Source organism: Crocuta crocuta, unplaced genomic scaffold (genome assembly GCF_008692635.1).
Source record: "Crocuta crocuta isolate KB4526 unplaced genomic scaffold, BGI_CrCroc_1.0 scaffold154, whole genome shotgun sequence".
In the NCBI taxonomy this organism is placed as follows: Eukaryota; Metazoa; Chordata; class Mammalia; order Carnivora; family Hyaenidae; genus Crocuta; species Crocuta crocuta.
In genome coordinates, this window is record NW_027530545.1 from 3099787 (window position 1) to 3117663 (window position 17877).

Genomic DNA, 17877 nt, shown 5'->3' on the forward strand with positions numbered 1-17877 from the left:
CTGCTTACCCCACCCCCCACCCCACCCTACCCCACCCCAGGCAGCCTCAGGTTTGTGGGGCGTACGTAACTCGGGCGGAGTGGGTGAAGGTGGCAGGCCCCCACTGCCCCACCCCCTACGGGGTGAGGCGGTCTAAGCTCGGGAAGCTGGGACAAGGTGGTCTTCTCTTCCCCGGGGAAAGTTGGTGGAGTTTTCCCGGAGGAGGCGCAGAAACTTCCTCCGTCCCCCTCCCCCCCCATGCAGGCGACGCCGAGCGAGGCTGAGGCTGGGGGCGAATCGCCGAAGAGCTGCGTGTCGACAGCGCACTCTGATTGGACGGCGGGGAAGCCTGTCAGTTTATTGGCCCCGCTGATCCCGCCCCTTAGCGCAGCGCAGCCTTTAACCTTTAGCCCCAGCGGGCGCCAGCCACTCAGATCGCTTCTTGTTGGTATGTGTAGCGGCAGTGGCCGCCGGCGGAGCAGTCTGAGCCCGACGATGAGGCCGGGGACGGGAGCTGAGCGTGGAGGCCTCATGGTGAGTGAAATGGAGAGCCATCCTCCTTCGCGGGGTCCCGGGGACGGGGAGCGGAGATTGTCCGCCTCAAGCCTCTGCTCCGGCTCTTGGGTCTCTGCTGACGGCTTCCTGAGGAGACGGCCCTCGGTAAGGGATCGGTGGAGCAGGGGGAAAGCGGCACAATGAAAAACGGAGTCAGAGAGGGAGGAAGCGTTTTCCAGATGGAGAAGAAGAAAAGAGCGGACGGAGGAAGAGCCCGAGATGGTGGGATATGTAACGAGGGAGAGAATTGGAGAACGGGGATGCACAAAAGCGAAGGATGTGGGTCCCTGGAAGTTCCCATAGGGCTTGGCCTAGACAGATGCGCGGTGGAGGTGCTGGGCCTTGGGCGCGGTGAGCCTCCTGGAGAGGCAGGCCCGCTGTAGCAGGAAGGGGGAGGCGGAGACTTGATTTTGTAGATTTTTAAAGAGCCTGGCAGAATCCGCTCTCACCGGTAGTAGTGGTGTCTGCAGGGGGTACAGCTGGGAAAATTGGGAGGGGATAAGACCCGGAACAATGGGCACACAAGTAAAGAAATAGTTGTCTTTTAAAAGAGAATTAAAATGGGTGTATTAGTTGTTTGTCTTAAAGGTCTGTGAATGACAGATCTTAGTCTTTGAAAATTTTTTTCTTCTAGCGGAAATAATTCTACTTGTGTTAAAGATTCTATTAGAAAATAGGTTTATGTGTTAAGAGTTAAGTGCCCAACGGTACACATACTGTTTTTTTGGTAAGACCAGTTCTTATCTGAGTTACTTCGGTAAATTCTCAGTTCAAAATTTAAAATCCATTTAAAAACAAATTTAAAGATAATCAGTGTTGTGACATTAGTTAGCCATCTTCTGTGTGAAATAGAACAAATTTGTGGTTTTTCATCTCTAACAATTTTTAAATTGGCTTGCACATACTTGGGCTCTGAGTTTAGCAAGCCATCTAGTAACTGATTAAAGCAGTGTGTTAAAAAAAAGAACGAAAAGAAAAAGTTTAATTCTTTCCATTTTGTTCTGTAATTTGGTTAGTTGCAAGTTCATTATAAGTATTTGTGTGTAGTGCATTTTGTTTGTTAATTAAATTACACATTGACCTAACATGCCACTGCACATAACCAGTTTGTTGAAATCAGGTTTATGAGAGCATTTATTGTTACTTGCTAATTTTTAAATTGTCTGTATTTTTCAGATGGGGCACCCTGGCATGCATTATGCCCCAATGGGAATGCACCCTATGGGTCAGAGAGCCAATATGCCCCCTGTCCCTCATGGAATGATGCCGCAAATGATGCCCCCTATGGGAGGGCCGCCCATGGGACAAGTAAGAAAGTTTTTGTTTTATTTTGTATTTATTTGTTTATTTTTGGTGGTATCATTGTGTCAAGATTTCAAAATGTGGGTCAATGCTTGCAGCTGTTTAAGGATTAGTTTATGCCAAAATAATGTTGTCAAATAAGTCAAATGTTGAGTGATGATGTTAATCAAATTTTGAATGTAAGAAAAAGCCTTCTGCATAAAAGATTTATTTTCTACCAACAACAAAATTAAATTCTTTTTTAAGTAGCTGTATACGTATGTAGTCTTTTTAGTTTAATAACTTTCTTTTTCCTATTATGTGAATTGAAGATAATGTTTCAATAGTGGATATTTTATAGGTCAACATAATTTATGTCTGTGAACCATGTAAAGGCATAAAATCTAAAAATAGCGGTTGTTTAGGTCTTGGCTTAGAATAAAGTTTATTCGTGAAATAGCTTCCTCCTCTGTGTGTGTGTGCGTGCGTGCCTGTGTTGGGAGTAAAATAGGGAGGTTCTACTCTATTTTAGTTTATCATAGGAAAGATGATTCATTTTCCACTTACACTGTTTTGTTTTGTTTTAAATGCTTATTGCTTCTGCACTCCTGCTTTTGAGCTGTCCCTTTCATTTCCAGTATAAATTGTAAATGGACATTTTGTGGGAGTGATTTGTATCAAAAGGTTTTAATGCTGACTCAGTGAATTCAGTAGAACTGAGTTCCTAGAGAAGCATCCAAGAAAGGTAACAGGTTCAGTTACCCATGAATAATTTTATGCCCCCTGTCAGGTTCTGTGATACCTATATTCTTTGTTGGCTGAGTTCTTTCCATTTGAGTATCAATAAATCATCAAAAGTATTTTGGAAAGCCAATTAGGTATGGTCTTTCTGCTAATTAATATGGTTTATGTTGATAATTGCTTGAGCCTTGATGCTTTAATTTATTGGTGCAATCATAGTGGAGAAAGGAGTTTGCTCTGTGTCTTTCTCTTTTTAACTTAACATTAGGAGTAGAAGGGCTTAAAGTCAAGTGGTTTTCTTTTTTATTTGGAACATAGCCCTTAATTTTGTATAAAAATTTTTACTCAAAGACACCAGGCCCAAAAGATTCTGCTGGTAGGATTTTTGTTTGACTTGTTTTAATAAAAGAACCATTTATTCTGTGATTCTAGAATAACACAAGTTTTAAAACTCCCTTAGCTGATGGAGAAACAACTCTGATTCCTTTTCTGTTTCTCTCCATCTCTAAGCAGCAAGGAGCTCTTCTGGTTTTCTTAGTAGAGCTGCTCTAACTAGATAATGAGCTTTAAAAAATATTTATTCTTTAAATGCTCTGGTTCTTATTTAAAATTAGTTTCTTTCCACAGAAAGATAAAATAAAACAATTTGCTACTGCCAGATGCTTCTCTCTTTTCTGGGGCCTTCTGTTTCCATTGGGCCAATCAAGGTAAGTTTTGCAAGGGATTGACCTGCTTACCCTTGCTGTAATGGTGCTGTTGCACTACCAAGACAAGACACCAGCTAGTCATTTCTAGTAAAATGCAGCTTTTATTTATTTATTTTTTTTAAGTACCTTTGTGTATCTCACTGACATAAGCTGGTCACAGTTTGCTTTATGGCCCTTTCTCTTCAGCTTTATCAGTGACCATCTTCCTAGTAAGGTTAGTTGCTGTTTGGTACGCATCAGTTCAGATCCTCTGAATTTTACCTTGTGGTTTTCTTTTTTCCTAAACCAGTGTATGGCATGTATCTAAGTGGACCTGAGTATTTAGAAGTTTAAAAATCTGTCTCCCTGTTGGCTCCTGTTCAGATCATGAATGAATGAATGACTTAAGAGTCCAGCTCTGAGGGTCCCAAGAGAAACCCCATTGTTTTTCCTTAAAATTAGAATTTTTTTCCTTCTTAATATCTAACTTATATGGGACCCAAGTTAGTAAAACTAATTCTTATTTTAGCATTGGTAACAGACTGGGAGGGCATGGATAATTTAAATTGTTAAGTAATCTCGAAATCTAATTTAAAGCCCTGTAAACAACTAACTTAAAAATAAAAGTTGCTAATTAGCAAAATTGTTCTTTTTTCTGCATATATCATCTCTTCTGTCTACCCACTCTCAGAGATATTAATGGTCAGAAGATAATGAAAAACAGTAGGGTGCCTATATAGTTCACTGTGGTGACACAAAGTTAGAAGGATTCTGCCATTCAATTTTAAGAAGCCAATTTACAGATTTAGACTCTGGGACTGAAGGTTATGGAACCTTCATGTATATTGCCTCGTTCACATTAATATCTCATTCTGGGACCAACTGAAGATGAAATTGGTGCCAGTCTTACTTGCTAAATGATTCTGGTCTTTGGAGTGTTAGCGAACATGACGTGAAACTTTAAAACTTGTTTGTAAAATGGTATGCAGACTGGACAGAATAACCACGTATGGAAGCCAGAAGTCATAATTTTTTTTTGGTGCATCGAGTTACAGGTTAAAGGAGTATTACGGGTTTTTTAAAGAGTTTTTTGTTTGTATGTTTTTATTCAGGAAATAACTTAAAATGCCCTTTTTAGAATTCAGGCTGAATCTGTTACTACTAAAAACTGTATGTCTTTCAAGTTTATATCAGTTATCTGTTGTATAGGTTAAATTTGCCTCTTACCATATGTTAACTTCATATGGGAAAAGTTGTCCCTCTGCTTTTACAGGATTATAGAATCTTAGCACTGGAAGGGATCTTGAAAGTTGTGTAACCTTTAATTATGGAAATTAAATAATGGTTTATCACTGGTTAAAAAACCATTATAAATAATTTGCTTGGTGACAATACTCAAAAATTTGCAGTAGAAATTTGCCTTAAGGTGTGATTATATGTGAGACCATCTTCTACTTATATAGTAAGTAATGTTTTGCTTTTAAAATGTTTTCATATCTTACTCATTTTTGTTCTTTGTACACAAAGGACATCAAGTCCTACCCTTCTGACAGATGATTTTGCCTTCACTGAAAGCCTAAGAGAGTCCTTCTCGCTGGCTTTTTTTTTTTTTAATTTTTAATTTTTCTTTTAATGAGAAAGTAGAGTAAAAGACTTAATAACTCTTTAGTCTCTAACATCCTATGATTCAATTCAGATCATTTGATAAGAAAAATAGGTAACATGTATGAGATATTATGGGTTGATATGGGAATAAAAACAAAATACTTTTAGTAGTGCCTCCCTAATTCTAATTATTCATTACTTTTTGGTCTCTTCAATTAATTAATAAGTGAGTAATTGCTTTTTACAAATTAGTTTGCTTTTCTTGTTCTTAAATTGAATAAGACAGGCTTTATAGATCTTGAGTCTATTCCTGCTGCCATCTGGACCCCAAGTAGTTACACCCCCATGCCCAGCATGCTCTTAACTTTGAGGGGTTTTTTTGTTATTTGTTTTGTTTTGTTTTTGTTTATTTTTGCTTTAAGCCTGCCCCTTCAAATTCTTTTAGATTTCAGCGCGTTGTCTCCTTGCCCAAGAACCTCCAGTGTACCTGTATAATATCTACATTTCACACTTTAACTTCAAGACTCTCCCATAGTACAATTCAGTGCATGATTCTGAGCTGCATGTCTTCATACTCCCTAATTTGAACCCAGGCTGGTCTTTTTATGATATCTCGAGTGATTTAATTATTAGCTCATGACTGAGCTCGTACTGTTCATGTCCTCATGACCACCATGAGCTTTCCTTTACTGACTGAAATCCTACCATTGCAAGTTCTGCCTTCTCGCAAAGATCCTCAGCAATAACTTTGTCCAGTATACACCTCCGCTTCAAAATATTAAAATAAAATCCAATGAAATCTGCCTATAACTCTTATTATTTTGCTTATTTGGGAATTTAATTTTGATTTGTTTTGTTTAATGGTTTAATTGCTCTGTCTTTCCAGCAAGTAATAGACTGTAAGCTCTTAGAGGGCAGGGCCTGTGTTTTCTACTTTTTAAGAAGTCCACAGGTGCTGAGCACAGTTCTTGGCACAGCTTGGGTGCTCAGTAAAATACTTGTTGAATGAATGAAACAAAAACATATTCTTTTCTACATTATAGGCCATGAAGACAGTAGATGTTACATGTGACTATTTTCAGTGGTTACTTGTGACTTTACATTGTTACCACTTCGTATTCTTAGTGTTTGCCTCTCTACAATTGCCTTTTCATTTGATAAAAATGAAAGATAAGATGAAGTAAATAATTTTTGTTTGGTGAATAAAGCAAAAATATGTATTTCCTTTCATTTTAAATTCTAAACAAATGTATTTCTATCAGTATGACTGATACGGTCTTTTAAAGGTTTACTGTAAATTTTTCCATACCCTAAGGGAAAATGATTTGGAATATAGACCTTCCAGAGAAATCCAAAATATTGGTATCTTGGGTTTTTCTGGCTGATTTGACCAACTGATTTGTTCCTATTGGTTTTGAATTATGTTTACTTTTGGATATTTACAGAATCCATGCCGTTGAATTGGACATTAGTAAGTGACAAAAAGCCTTTTTTCTTAGGTTATTTGCTCATAATTCTTGAATTTCAGTAACTTTCTACATGCATTTACATTGTCCAGGCAAGTAATTTTTTTAAAAAATAGATTGACCTAGACCTAATGTGTTTGTATAACTTCTAGGCTGTGTGTGCATAGTTAGATTTTGATGGATTTACTAATGATACTATTTTCTCTAGATAGTGTTCAGTTAAATATGAACTCATCTATTCAGAAACCTTAGCTAGAGTAGTATTTCTAAATATGGAGAGTATTTGGAGAGATCTAAGAAGACGATGTAAGTGTGGAATAATGAACTGTACCCCTCTCCTGCCTTTAATATTAACAGGGAACAGTATTTTCTAAAGGTGTTGAGAAGTCTTGCAGAAACCTTCTAAAACCGTTTTTCTCAGTGTTTCTTGGTTTTATTTTACCATCTTCCCCAGCCTTCTTTACCCCCCTGTTATGTGTTTATTTTGCTTTGTCTAATACATTGCATGGAATTAATGTTGCGTGGAATTAGCTTTTTATGAGAAATGCTATTATTGGGGCTGCTGATTCATTTAGTCTGGTCTTTAGGAGAAAAGGCAACACCCAAATTAGTATTAACAGCCATGAATGAAGCATTGTAGAGTGCAACAAATTTATTCATTGAGCAACAGGATTAAAAAGGAAAGAACAATCTTAACAGGTTAACAGGTTGACTTTTAATTGGGTTTGTTTGAAATGTCGATGACATGACTTAGAATCATGAAATTGTATTATCAGTAGCTAGGTAAAGATTTGGTGGCTGTGTATATCCTATAGCTCTGTACTAGGGTGTTTGATTTTTACCTAGAGATATAATAGAGCTAAGTTGTGAAAGTTTATGAAAGTAAGAATGAATAGATTACTGTCTCATATAGAAGCTGTTAGTCTTTCATTCTTCCTTTTTTTTTTTTTTTTTTTTTACCATACCTTGATATTATTTTCAGTCAGTAAGCATTTAGGTCTTCTGGCTGTGGTGTTAAAATGAATATATGTATCCTGTACTGAAAACTTACAGGCACTGCTCACATGCTTGACTGACTTTATTTTCTCATCTTCTAACTGATGGCTGTCACATTACTCCAGACCTTTGTAAGTTTTGTGGAGATGGATCTTTTATATTTGTTTTCTTTCTCTAATCAAGGAATCATACATTCCTTTTGCTTATTAAAGAAAAATAAATAGTAGTTATAAAAATAAATAGTAGTTACTAAAGATAATTAAGTTTTGCATGATGGGTTTGTAAGAAAATCTGCTTCTAATTGCTTCTTTTTTACTTGGTACAGTACACTGAAAGTAAAATCTGAATCTTCTCCAAATCTGGATGGTGCTGGTAACTATGTCTTTTGAAAGACTAAACATGCCAGCAAATGAGGACTGTTTTGAGTTAACAGATAATTTGCTTTATCTTTGGTTTTGATTTTTTTTTTCCCCTTAAAACCCATTTATCTTTGACTTAACAAAAAATGTTCTCACTACAATACAAGTATAATTTTACTACTTAGGTCCTGATAATTCTGTTGGTGTTAAGACTTTTTAAATTATCTTTTGATAACAGTAACAGCTATCAAACTGTTTTATGTTCCTCTATACTTGAATCCTAGGTAGCTTGTGTTTGAAAGAAGGCCTCGGCGACTTTTTTAAAGGAAGCTTCAAAGTATAATTCTGTATGACTAGAGACATCACCGCTTGTGTGTGTATTCCTAGTCCATGTTTAGAGCTTTTTAAAAATTAAAATTAGTTTATTTTCATTCTTCTCTGTTTTTAAGTTTTTGTATATCCATAGTCAGTAGTTTTTTCTTTATATTTTCTTTGCCCTCATTTAAGAAATTTGGAGTTTAGTAAGAGATAGTGGGCTAAGTATCAATTAACAGAGTAAAGTATTTATTTCTCCTTTTGCACATAATTTTTTTAAGGTTTTAAAAAATAGTGTGGTGATGCCTAATCTGTTTAAGGATTATAATTCTGGCACCATCTTTATATATAATTTTGTGATATTTGATCCTTTTGACTCTGAAAAGTGAATTGGCTAGAGGATGTATGTCTGATTTATAGATGGCAATAGTAGGGTCCTGAGAATGAAGTGATTTGTTTGGTGACATGGCAGAGCCAGCACTAAATGTGATGCTCAAAATGGATTACCTTATTACACATGTTGATTCCCGGCAAAGATGATAGTTTTACATTATTTACTAGATACCATCTTAAAGAACCAAGGTGCCTATCTAATAGTTAGGGAGTAGATTAGAGACCTGGCAAGAGAAGAGAAACTTTGATGATCTTAGATGAAGGAGAGCAGTGATCATAAAACAGCTGCCTTATAGAGCACTGTTCTATGCACCTTTGTGCATTGTCCCATTTGATTCCTATAGCAATCTTAACAGATGAGTGCTATTCCCCCCCTATGTTACAAGGAGAAAATTGAGGCCCAGATAGCTTAAGTAAATTAGGCCAGGATCACACAGCTGGTAAGTGCCCATGCTGGTATAGGAATTCTGGTAGTCTCACTCTAGACTATACTTAATAGCTGTAGTAGACTGTTTCCCTGTATAGCTATAGCAATAGGAGATTATGTCATTAAGCTAACCTCCTTAGAATCTGAAGGAATAGTGTATACTTCAGCAATTCTGCACTATCCAGGTTGAGAGAATTTAGCAAACTAAATATTTTTGAATCCTGGAAATTAATTTATTAAATTTTTAATGGTTTCATATTGATGGTGCTCAATATGACTGACCTAAGTCGACACAAATCCTCTCAAAAAAATTCAGATGTGTTGAAACATATATACCTATGTTAGGTGTATCCTAAAATGAATGAAACGTCATAAATGGTACTATTCCAGTTTGTGCAAATGTTGTCTATCTTTTGTTTATCTAAATATAATATCAGAAAATGGTAAATGGTAAATATTTTGAATTTGTATATAATTGTAGATGAAGAGGACAAAAGTTAAATAATTGTCCCAAAATGCAACTACTTATTATCTTGGGTTGTTAAGAGTATGCTTTAAACAGAAGTATTTCTGTTTATTTCTAATCAAATGAATATCTCCTTACATTCAGAGATGTCGTTTTTATAGTTTTTCACTGATTAATTTTTGCATTCATTCATAAGGTAAGTTAGTGGTATAAAAGATCATGGTTTTTAAGTACTAGACTTAATAGCCTCTGTGTACATATTTGTGAAATTTGACTTTAACACATTTAAGAAGAACCAAGTAAAAAGACAGTCTGGGATGCCTGGGTGGCTCAGTCAGTTAGACGTCCAACTTTGGCTCAGGTCATGATCTCAGGGCTTGTGAATTTGAGCTCCATGTAGGTCTATGTGCTGACAGTTCAGAGCCTGGAGCCTGCTTCAGATTCTGTGTGTCCCTCTTTCTCTGCTCCTGCCCTATGTGCTCTTGTCCTCGCTCGCTCACTCTCTGAAAAATGAATAAACGTTTAAAGATATATTAAAAACAAAAGACAATCTAACTTTTTAGATAATCAATTTGCAGCGTCAGGTTTGCAGAAAGGATGGTTTTGAAAAAATCAACATGATTTAAAAGTTAATATTTAGACAAAAGATAGCTTAGGTTGTGTTATTTCTTTCCAGCAGGAAAAACTTCAGGAAAAAATAATGAAGAAAAGAATTTTTGAAGGGCCCACGTGAAGATCTTCACTTTGTTTTATTACTATAAAACAACTGGGCTAATTTAGTTTACATTTTGAGTAACTAATGTGTTGTAGCACTGATGGGATTGCTTTTATTACTTTACCTTTAATTTAAAAAATATCTGGTAAAGAATGAAGCAGGTTTGTTTTTGTTAACATTAGGACCTTCCCAAATTGGGATACTAAGATTGAGCAGATTGTGCAGTGCTCCCTTGTTTGTACTTGTTTTTTATTTTCTTCATACTGTTATTTCTTTTGAGGACATCGTGATAATTGATTTAATTTGTATTGTTAAAAGAATAGAAATATACATAGAAAAATTTTTATATAGTATATATACACAAATGTTTGGCCATTTATGAATAAAGTATGCCAAGTAGTATATCTGAATATTTTTTTGGTTTTTAAAAAGTGGCAAAATGTCCATAAAATTCAGGTATTTAATAATTTAGACAATTTAACTTGTGTTTTACATGTATTATGTTCTACCATTCCCATTTTCTTGTTTCCTAATAATTAAAAAGTTGTAATTATAAAACTTAATGTATTCTCCAAAGTACCTTAATTAGAAATTTGTAAAGTTCTACGAGGCTGTGATTTTAAAGTGTGCTTTTCATTAAGCTTATGTGAACTCCTACTTTGTAGCTTTAAGAATGATCTGGCTGATGGACTTTGTAGTGGCATCATTGTAGTAACTGTGTTAAGAATTTTTCCCTTTAACTATTTTGAGTCAACATGCCATTTTCATTGAACTTAAGATGCCTTTAGTGGTAAGATACTCCATTATATTATGTGTCTTTAGAGAGGAAAAAAAAAAAAACCTTAATGAGAAGTCTAAAATCTCCAGGGTCAAGCTGGGAAACCAAGGGTTTATTTATTCCCTTCATGTGAAGCAAGATAACCATATACAAAGGGACAACTTTTGAATGCCTCAACTTTGGTTATTGGGCAGAGGGGGGAAAAGTCACTTCTGAGGATTTGAACCAGAAATCTCATAAGCCTGCAACCTGGATCAGTTTGTATTTTTTTTTTTTAATTTATTTCTAGGAGAGAGAGACAGCGTGAGCAGGGGAGGGTCAGAGAGAGAGGGAGACACAGACTCCGAAATAGGCTCCAGGCTCTGAGCTGGCAGTCAGCACAGAGCCCGACGCGGGGCTCGAACCCACGAACCGCGAGATCATGACCTAGGCGAAAGTCGGACGCTTAACCGACTAAGCCACCCAGGCACCCTAGGATCAGTTTGTATTAAAACAAAATAATGATAACTTAGAAATTTTAAATGGTTTCACATTGATGGTGCTGCCAAGTAATTAGCCTAAGTTAACACACATCCTCTAGAAGAATTCAGATGGATTGAAAAATATATCCCCATGTTATGTGTATTCTAAGATTAATGTTTAAAAAAAAGGAAATCGCAACATTTTCACAAAATAGATTCTTCAGGCTTTGGGAAATCGACTTTTTGTGATGCTCAGGCGTCTGCTGGATGAGCTCCTATTTTGTCTAATTTTTTAAACAGCTTTTCATAAAAATGTATTTTTCATATTTTATGTTGTTATTTAGCTTCATATTTAAAATACCACAATCTTTTGTTTAAAATTACAATAATAACCTATTTACTTTTAGATACTCAGTTGTACATAATTTAAGAATCTTTCCAGTGTCCACCCTAACTAGTTGCTTAGCCTAACTGCCCCCTCAGAATTCAGAGAGATATTGAGGGAGAATTTAGATTTTTATTTAACACTAAATCTCATTCTATAATCAATTCCATGATAAGTGCAAATTTCTAGATGTTGTAAAATTGAAAGTGTGGTAAGAAAAACAATTGAGAGAACTCTGTCAGACTGTTTAATGATTTTCAAATATTGTTTGCCTTAACTGTCACTGGCCAGTTTTAGTCAACTTTTGTTATATATAAGGATATTTGTCCCATGTTATTTAAATGGGATTTGATCACTATCTTACAAAGTCAAGAGTATTTCAAATTGAAATTACATTTTTGTACTGCTAGCATGTGGAAATGTTCTGTTATTACATGATGGTTTTATCCTACTTTTCTTGATGTCTTTAATTGTTATGAGAAAATACTTCTTTCCCAAGTTTTCAAAGTTCAGCTTTTCAATTTAGCTTAGAATTCTAGTTTTTAGGTATGTTGACAGCTTTGGATTTTATATATAGGCCATTTTAAATACCATGCTGTTTCTCTCTGTTGCCCAGTATGCTTCCCCTCATAATCTGTTATTTAGTACTTTAAGAATTCAAAACTACTTTGCTATTAGTCTAAAGTAAAATTAGGTGTGAATGTTTATGTGTTGGGAGTAGTGAGAAGAGGGAATAAGCCTAGTTCTCATTGTATGCTCTTGTTTTTTTCTCTTAATGTATAAATGATTTCTCTAATTCTTTTAGCCTGGGTGGAGGCTTGTGCTTCTGTTTTCAGATTCTGAACTTTTTTTTTTTTTTTTTTTAACCATTAATAATATCACCATATATTCCAAGTACTGGTCACATGTTTTCTGTCAGGTTCTTGTTTCATGATGTTTAAGCAATTTATTGGCTATTTTAAGGAACAAAAAACCTTCCTGTTTGTTTTTTTAATCCATTAATACAATGCTACTTCATTTTAATGGTACTTTAGTCTTGTTTTGCTCTGTGAGTTAACTTTCTCAAATAATAAAATTCAGTATGCAGTGGTTTCATAACCTTTAGTAGACTTGATACGTTCCTGTTGATCACTATACTTTTTTTTTTCCATATTTCTCCAATTTTCATTTAATTTGAAACTGAATACCTGTTTTCTGTGTTCTAGTGCCTATGATTGTTATATGCGATTTTTATCCCCCTCCATGTTTTTCTTAGATTTATTCATATTGAAATCAAAATTATAAGGTGGGATTTTACTAATATGGATGACTATTGTGTCAGAATTAGAAATTTATGTTAATTCTCATGATTTTTATTCATTTTTAGTAGTAAAGATTCATTAATAGATTTGGATGGCAGTCATTGGTAGGCTAGATTAACCTCCAAAACTAATATTTTCTTTCTTCAGATATTTATTTATGTGCTTTATTAAATTTTTCTTTTCAAGAGAGAGCATAGATGATTTGTATCTGAAGTTTGGCTTTTTTAAAAGAGCCAGATTACTGTCAAATTTATTTAATACAGATATTAAAAGTCAAAGTTGAGAAATAGAAAAAAAAAATTTGCCTTGCTCCAAAGAAGGGAGAAAACATGAATGATGAGTTAAAATTAAAAGGACATTAATATTCTCAAATTCATTGGAAATAACAACACAAACTTTTAAGTTTATTTGTTAAATAATTTAACTATACATTTAAATTTTGGCAAATATTAAAATAGCTCATTGATAAAATACTTCATTCATTCAACAAGCACTTACTAAGCATACTATTTATGTAATACAATGTTTTTTGGGTTTAAATCTTGAGGTGTACATATTAACTGTGATAAACAGATTTTTAAAGTCCTGTCAAATGCTTTGGTTTTATATAGTAATCATTTTTTACTTTTATTCTAGATGCCTGGAATGATGTCTTCAGTAATGCCTGGAATGATGATGTCTCATATGTCTCAAGCTTCCATGCAGCCTGCTTTACCGGTAAATCTAGTAAAAATGATTATTTTTTGTGATATTTTGACTGCTTTGCCGCTTTTATACATAATATAACATCCTATATATATTTTTTTATAGGCAGCCATGTTAGCTTTTTAAGTATTTCTTGAATACTGTAACACAAAATGGGAATTACTGTGGGCCTTTCGTTTTTTAGGTTCTTCAGTGTTAGGCATTCACATTTTTTCCTGTACTTTTTTGCAATCCTTAATTTTTAATTCTGTGTTAAACAAGAGTAGTGTAACTAAGAAGTATAACCTGTCCACTAGAAGCATTTTATTGATCTGGTTGCATTTTTTGAGGGGGGGGGGAGAGAGAGAGAGAGCGTGAGCGCATGTGCACAAGCGGGCAGGGGTAGACAGGAAGAGAGAGAATCTTAAGCAAGCTCCCTCCCCAGAGCAGAGCCCAACATGGGGCTCAGTCTCACAACTATGAGATCATGACCTAAGCCAAAATCAAGAGTCAGATGCTTAGCTCACTGAGTCACACTGCCCCTGGTCTGGTAGCATTTTAATCTTAAAGAGTAGACATTTTCTTTATGGATTGTTAATTAAAAATTGATGTAATGGGATATAGTACTAGATCCTAGATTCAGAAATCAGAAGGTTCTATTTGAAATTTATATTACATGAGACTTCAGTGATGGCACATTACTTAGAAAATGCTTGACAACTTTATCACCCTTATTGGATTGTATGGCAATACGTATATCATTATGATATTCATATTAGCATAACTTATTTATTACCGGATAGCCTAGTGAATATAATGTGCAGATGTGGCATACTCCACTGGGGTGGTAAGTTTGCAAATCTTACCCAAAACCCTTGGACCAAATATATTTTTAAATGTTTTAATATTGTAAAATTATACTTTGTGTATGTCATATATTGTATAAAGATTTCCCTTGGGGTGTTGGACAGTGCCTTGTAATTTTGAACACAATATTTCTGTAGCAGTATCTTGGTATTCTCTCTGGGGTGGGATAAATAAAGACAAAGAGCTCATGTCATTCAGGGCAGATTTTCCCACTCTAATGAACGGTGATTCGAAACTTGAAAAAACTTGGTTTATGAGCTTTTTCTGTTTCAGAATTGTGGGTAAAGGGTTGTGGATCTATATGTAACTGATGATCATACAAATAAAAGACTTAAAGTGCTTCAGTAGCCACAAGTTATTAATGCTTTTACAATTGATAGCAAGCTCAGGGAACTAATACCACTGAAACTTACTGAGAATCTTTGAATCAGTGGCTTGTAAATTATTCATAAAACGGACCAATTGTACTTTATGAGGAACTACGTAAAATAAAGTTGAAACAGATGAATATTACTAATTTCATTTTTTTCTTACAGCCAGGAGTAAATAATATGGATGTAGCAGCTGGTATGTATACAATTTATGGTTTAATATTAGACTTCATTTGAACAGTAGCTGTCATATTGTTAAATAAGCAACAAAAGCAGTATCACTTGGGGCTTTATGATTAACTCCTGACTTTTTTCATTTTTTTTTTTTTTTTTAAGCTGTGGGAAACAGAGGTAGCATTCATAATTGAGTCTGTAAAAAAAACTACTAGATCTGGAGTCCTGGGACCAGTTTGGTCTATAGTTATTCTTTACCTAAACAGTGTTTTTAAATTTTATAATTAGTTACTAACGTTTAAAATCTGTGGCCCTTATGTAACAATTAAATTTATCTTTTTACACAAAGATTGAATTTATCTTGAAAAATGGGCTTATCTGAATATTCATTGTTTACAGTGGTCCTTAACACAGTAGATAATTAGAGAATGTTTGAATTAAAAATTCTGTTTGAGTCCATATTTGCACTCAGCAAACATTGTGGAATGAGTAGTAACTCCTTCCTTTAGATGTGGAGCATAACTCTCATTGGCCTTCTGGACTGCTGCTTCCTTGTAGCCATTGGAGTTTGTAAGCCTTGTGGTAAACCAGCCAGCTGTCAATAACTATTTGTTTCAACTAGTGTCCCTTTCATATATAATAGTAATAATGCCTCAATTATCCATAAATAAATAATGTTCCAGATAAATTGGTTTTACACATGCTGAACTTTATTCCATAATTATGCCAAAACATTTCTTGTTTTAAATATGGTTTGAAACATTTAAAATGACCACGTGCTTTCCTGCAGGTTTATATGAGGCATAATTGGTCTTTTTAAGATGTTTCAAAAACTTATTTAAGCTGAAATAATGTGAAATGCATAGTATAGTATTTTGCCTATTTGAATATCTAGAGCTGATTACTATTACTATTAGCCTAAATACTCCTGGAAAATTACCTTAAAATTTCTTTGTTTTTTGATTGAAGTATAATTGACATACAATATTCTGTTCATTTTAGTTGTAGAACATTTTCATTCAGTATTTTTATACATTACAAAATGATCCCCATAGTAAGTCTAGTTACCCTTTGTCACCATCCAAAGTTGATACAATATCATTGACCATACTTCCTATGCTGTTTACTACATTGCCTTATTTTACAACTGGAAGTTTGTGTCTCAATCCTGTTTGCCTATTTTGCCATCCCTTCTTAGGTATCCATCTTTTGTTTCCTGTGTCTGTGAGTCAGAAACAGATTCATAAAATTCCTTCTTAATTACTTTTTAAATGCCTTGGCTCTACCATTGACATCCATAGTAGCTTCTTTTGATTATTCTCAGTATAGTGCGTGTGTGTGTGTGTGTGTGTGTGTGTACTTTGTTTTATTCTCTATTTACATGTAGTTACTGTTTTTTGCACATAGTTTTAAGTTACTAGTTGCTAAAGTTAAAGCTTGTTTATTTGAACTTGGTGACTAATGGATATTTCCCTTATGTCTAAAGGGGTTTCAGTGTAAGACAGTACCATCTAATAGACCTTTCTGCAGTGATGGAAATGTTCTGTAATATATACTGTTGAATACACTAGTCAGTAGCCACCTGTGATTACTGAGTACTTGAAATTTGGTAGTGCAGAAGAACTGAATCTTTGTTAAAAATTTTACTTTAAATAGGGACATGTTGTAGCTAATGGATACTGTATTGTACACCACAAGAGTGGAATTATATAGTTGAAGTTGCCAGAAATCTAAAACATAGAATCTAAAGTCTGAAGCATTATTATATTTCAATAGTGTAGTAAAAAAGGAATTAGTCAAGATAAACACCTATAACAGCAAGACGAGAAACAAAAGGCAAAGGTTGTTAATACTTCTCAAACTGGATCCAAGTGAGTTTTTATTTTTAAAGTTCAAAGTGCGAGTTAATTCTGAAAATGCTTTACGCTGTAGCTGTTTTTTTGTGTATAAAGGAACATGCACATAGGTCACAACAGCCTTAGGATATTTGTTGTGACAGGATAAGGCAGAAGAAATAGTATGAGCAAATAATTTAAAACTTCACTCAAGGAGAGTATGATTTATCACATTGTAAATATTTTTTTTTTCTTTTTTTAAAGGCACAGCGTCTGGTGCAGTAAGTACCTCTGGAATATATTTATTTTATTTTACTTCTTTAGCCTACGACATTGATCCTTATTTCTATTTTAAAGTTTATTTACTAAAGTTGAATGTTTTCTTCTTTCTTTTCTATGCCAAAGGTTGGAAAATTGTTTGAGGGGCGCCTGGTTAGCTCAGTCGGTTAAGCATTTGACAATCTCAGCACAAGTCTTGATCTTAAGGGTCATGAGTTCAGACTCCACGTTGGACTTCGTATTGGGCGTGAAGTTTACTTTAAAAAAAAAAAAGAAATTTGAATGATTTATCTTAAAATCTAATTTTGGTGGGACTTTATGAGGAAAAAAAGAAATCAGATATCTGTCAGATTTTATAAGGATTTGAATTTCCCCATTACAATTAGAAGGCAAACAGAACTTGTAGGTGCACGGTAACTAACCAATAATTTTCACATAAGGTTTATATTAGAATGTGCTTTTGTATACAAACATTTGTGTGCTCTTGTTTATTAGTATAAGTCTTACATAAACTCTTCCTAATACACAGAATTTTAAAATACTTTTTTGCTCATACCTTCCCTAATTGTGTCAGAAACACAAATATAATATTCAGAATTGCTTGACTTTTCCCTACCTTAGGGAAGGAGAGAATGATACTGTTATGCTGCATTTCTTTTTCTCCATACTTGATCTTAAAATAGTAATTACAGTCATTTTTATTGGTGTTTTCTGTATGTGGCGTTCTGTTACATATTTTTGTGATGTTTGGAAAATAA

The 17877-nt window shown here is 34.6% G+C and overlaps 1 protein-coding gene across 8 annotated transcripts in view; it reads left to right on the top strand.

The window, feature by feature from the left end:
• Nucleotides 1–237: 237 nt before the first annotated feature.
• PRPF40A (pre-mRNA processing factor 40A) overlaps nt 238–17877 on the top strand; it is a 52882-nt gene continuing 35242 nt past the window's right edge. For 2 of the 8 annotated variants that reach the window (XM_077767760.1, XM_077767762.1), the window contains exons 1-5: nt 366–639; nt 1711–1842; nt 13546–13626; nt 14997–15027; nt 17105–17121. In XM_077767760.1, coding sequence (XP_077623886.1) covers nt 430–639; nt 1711–1842; nt 13546–13626; nt 14997–15027; nt 17105–17121 — 471 coding nt within the window. In that variant the 5' untranslated portion in view covers nt 366–429. Of the gene's footprint in view, nt 640–1710; nt 1843–13545; nt 13627–14996; nt 15028–17104; nt 17122–17877 lie in introns of all 8 variants that reach the window. The other 6 variants (XM_077767763.1, XM_077767764.1, XM_077767758.1 and 3 more) reach the window with 5 other exon arrangements.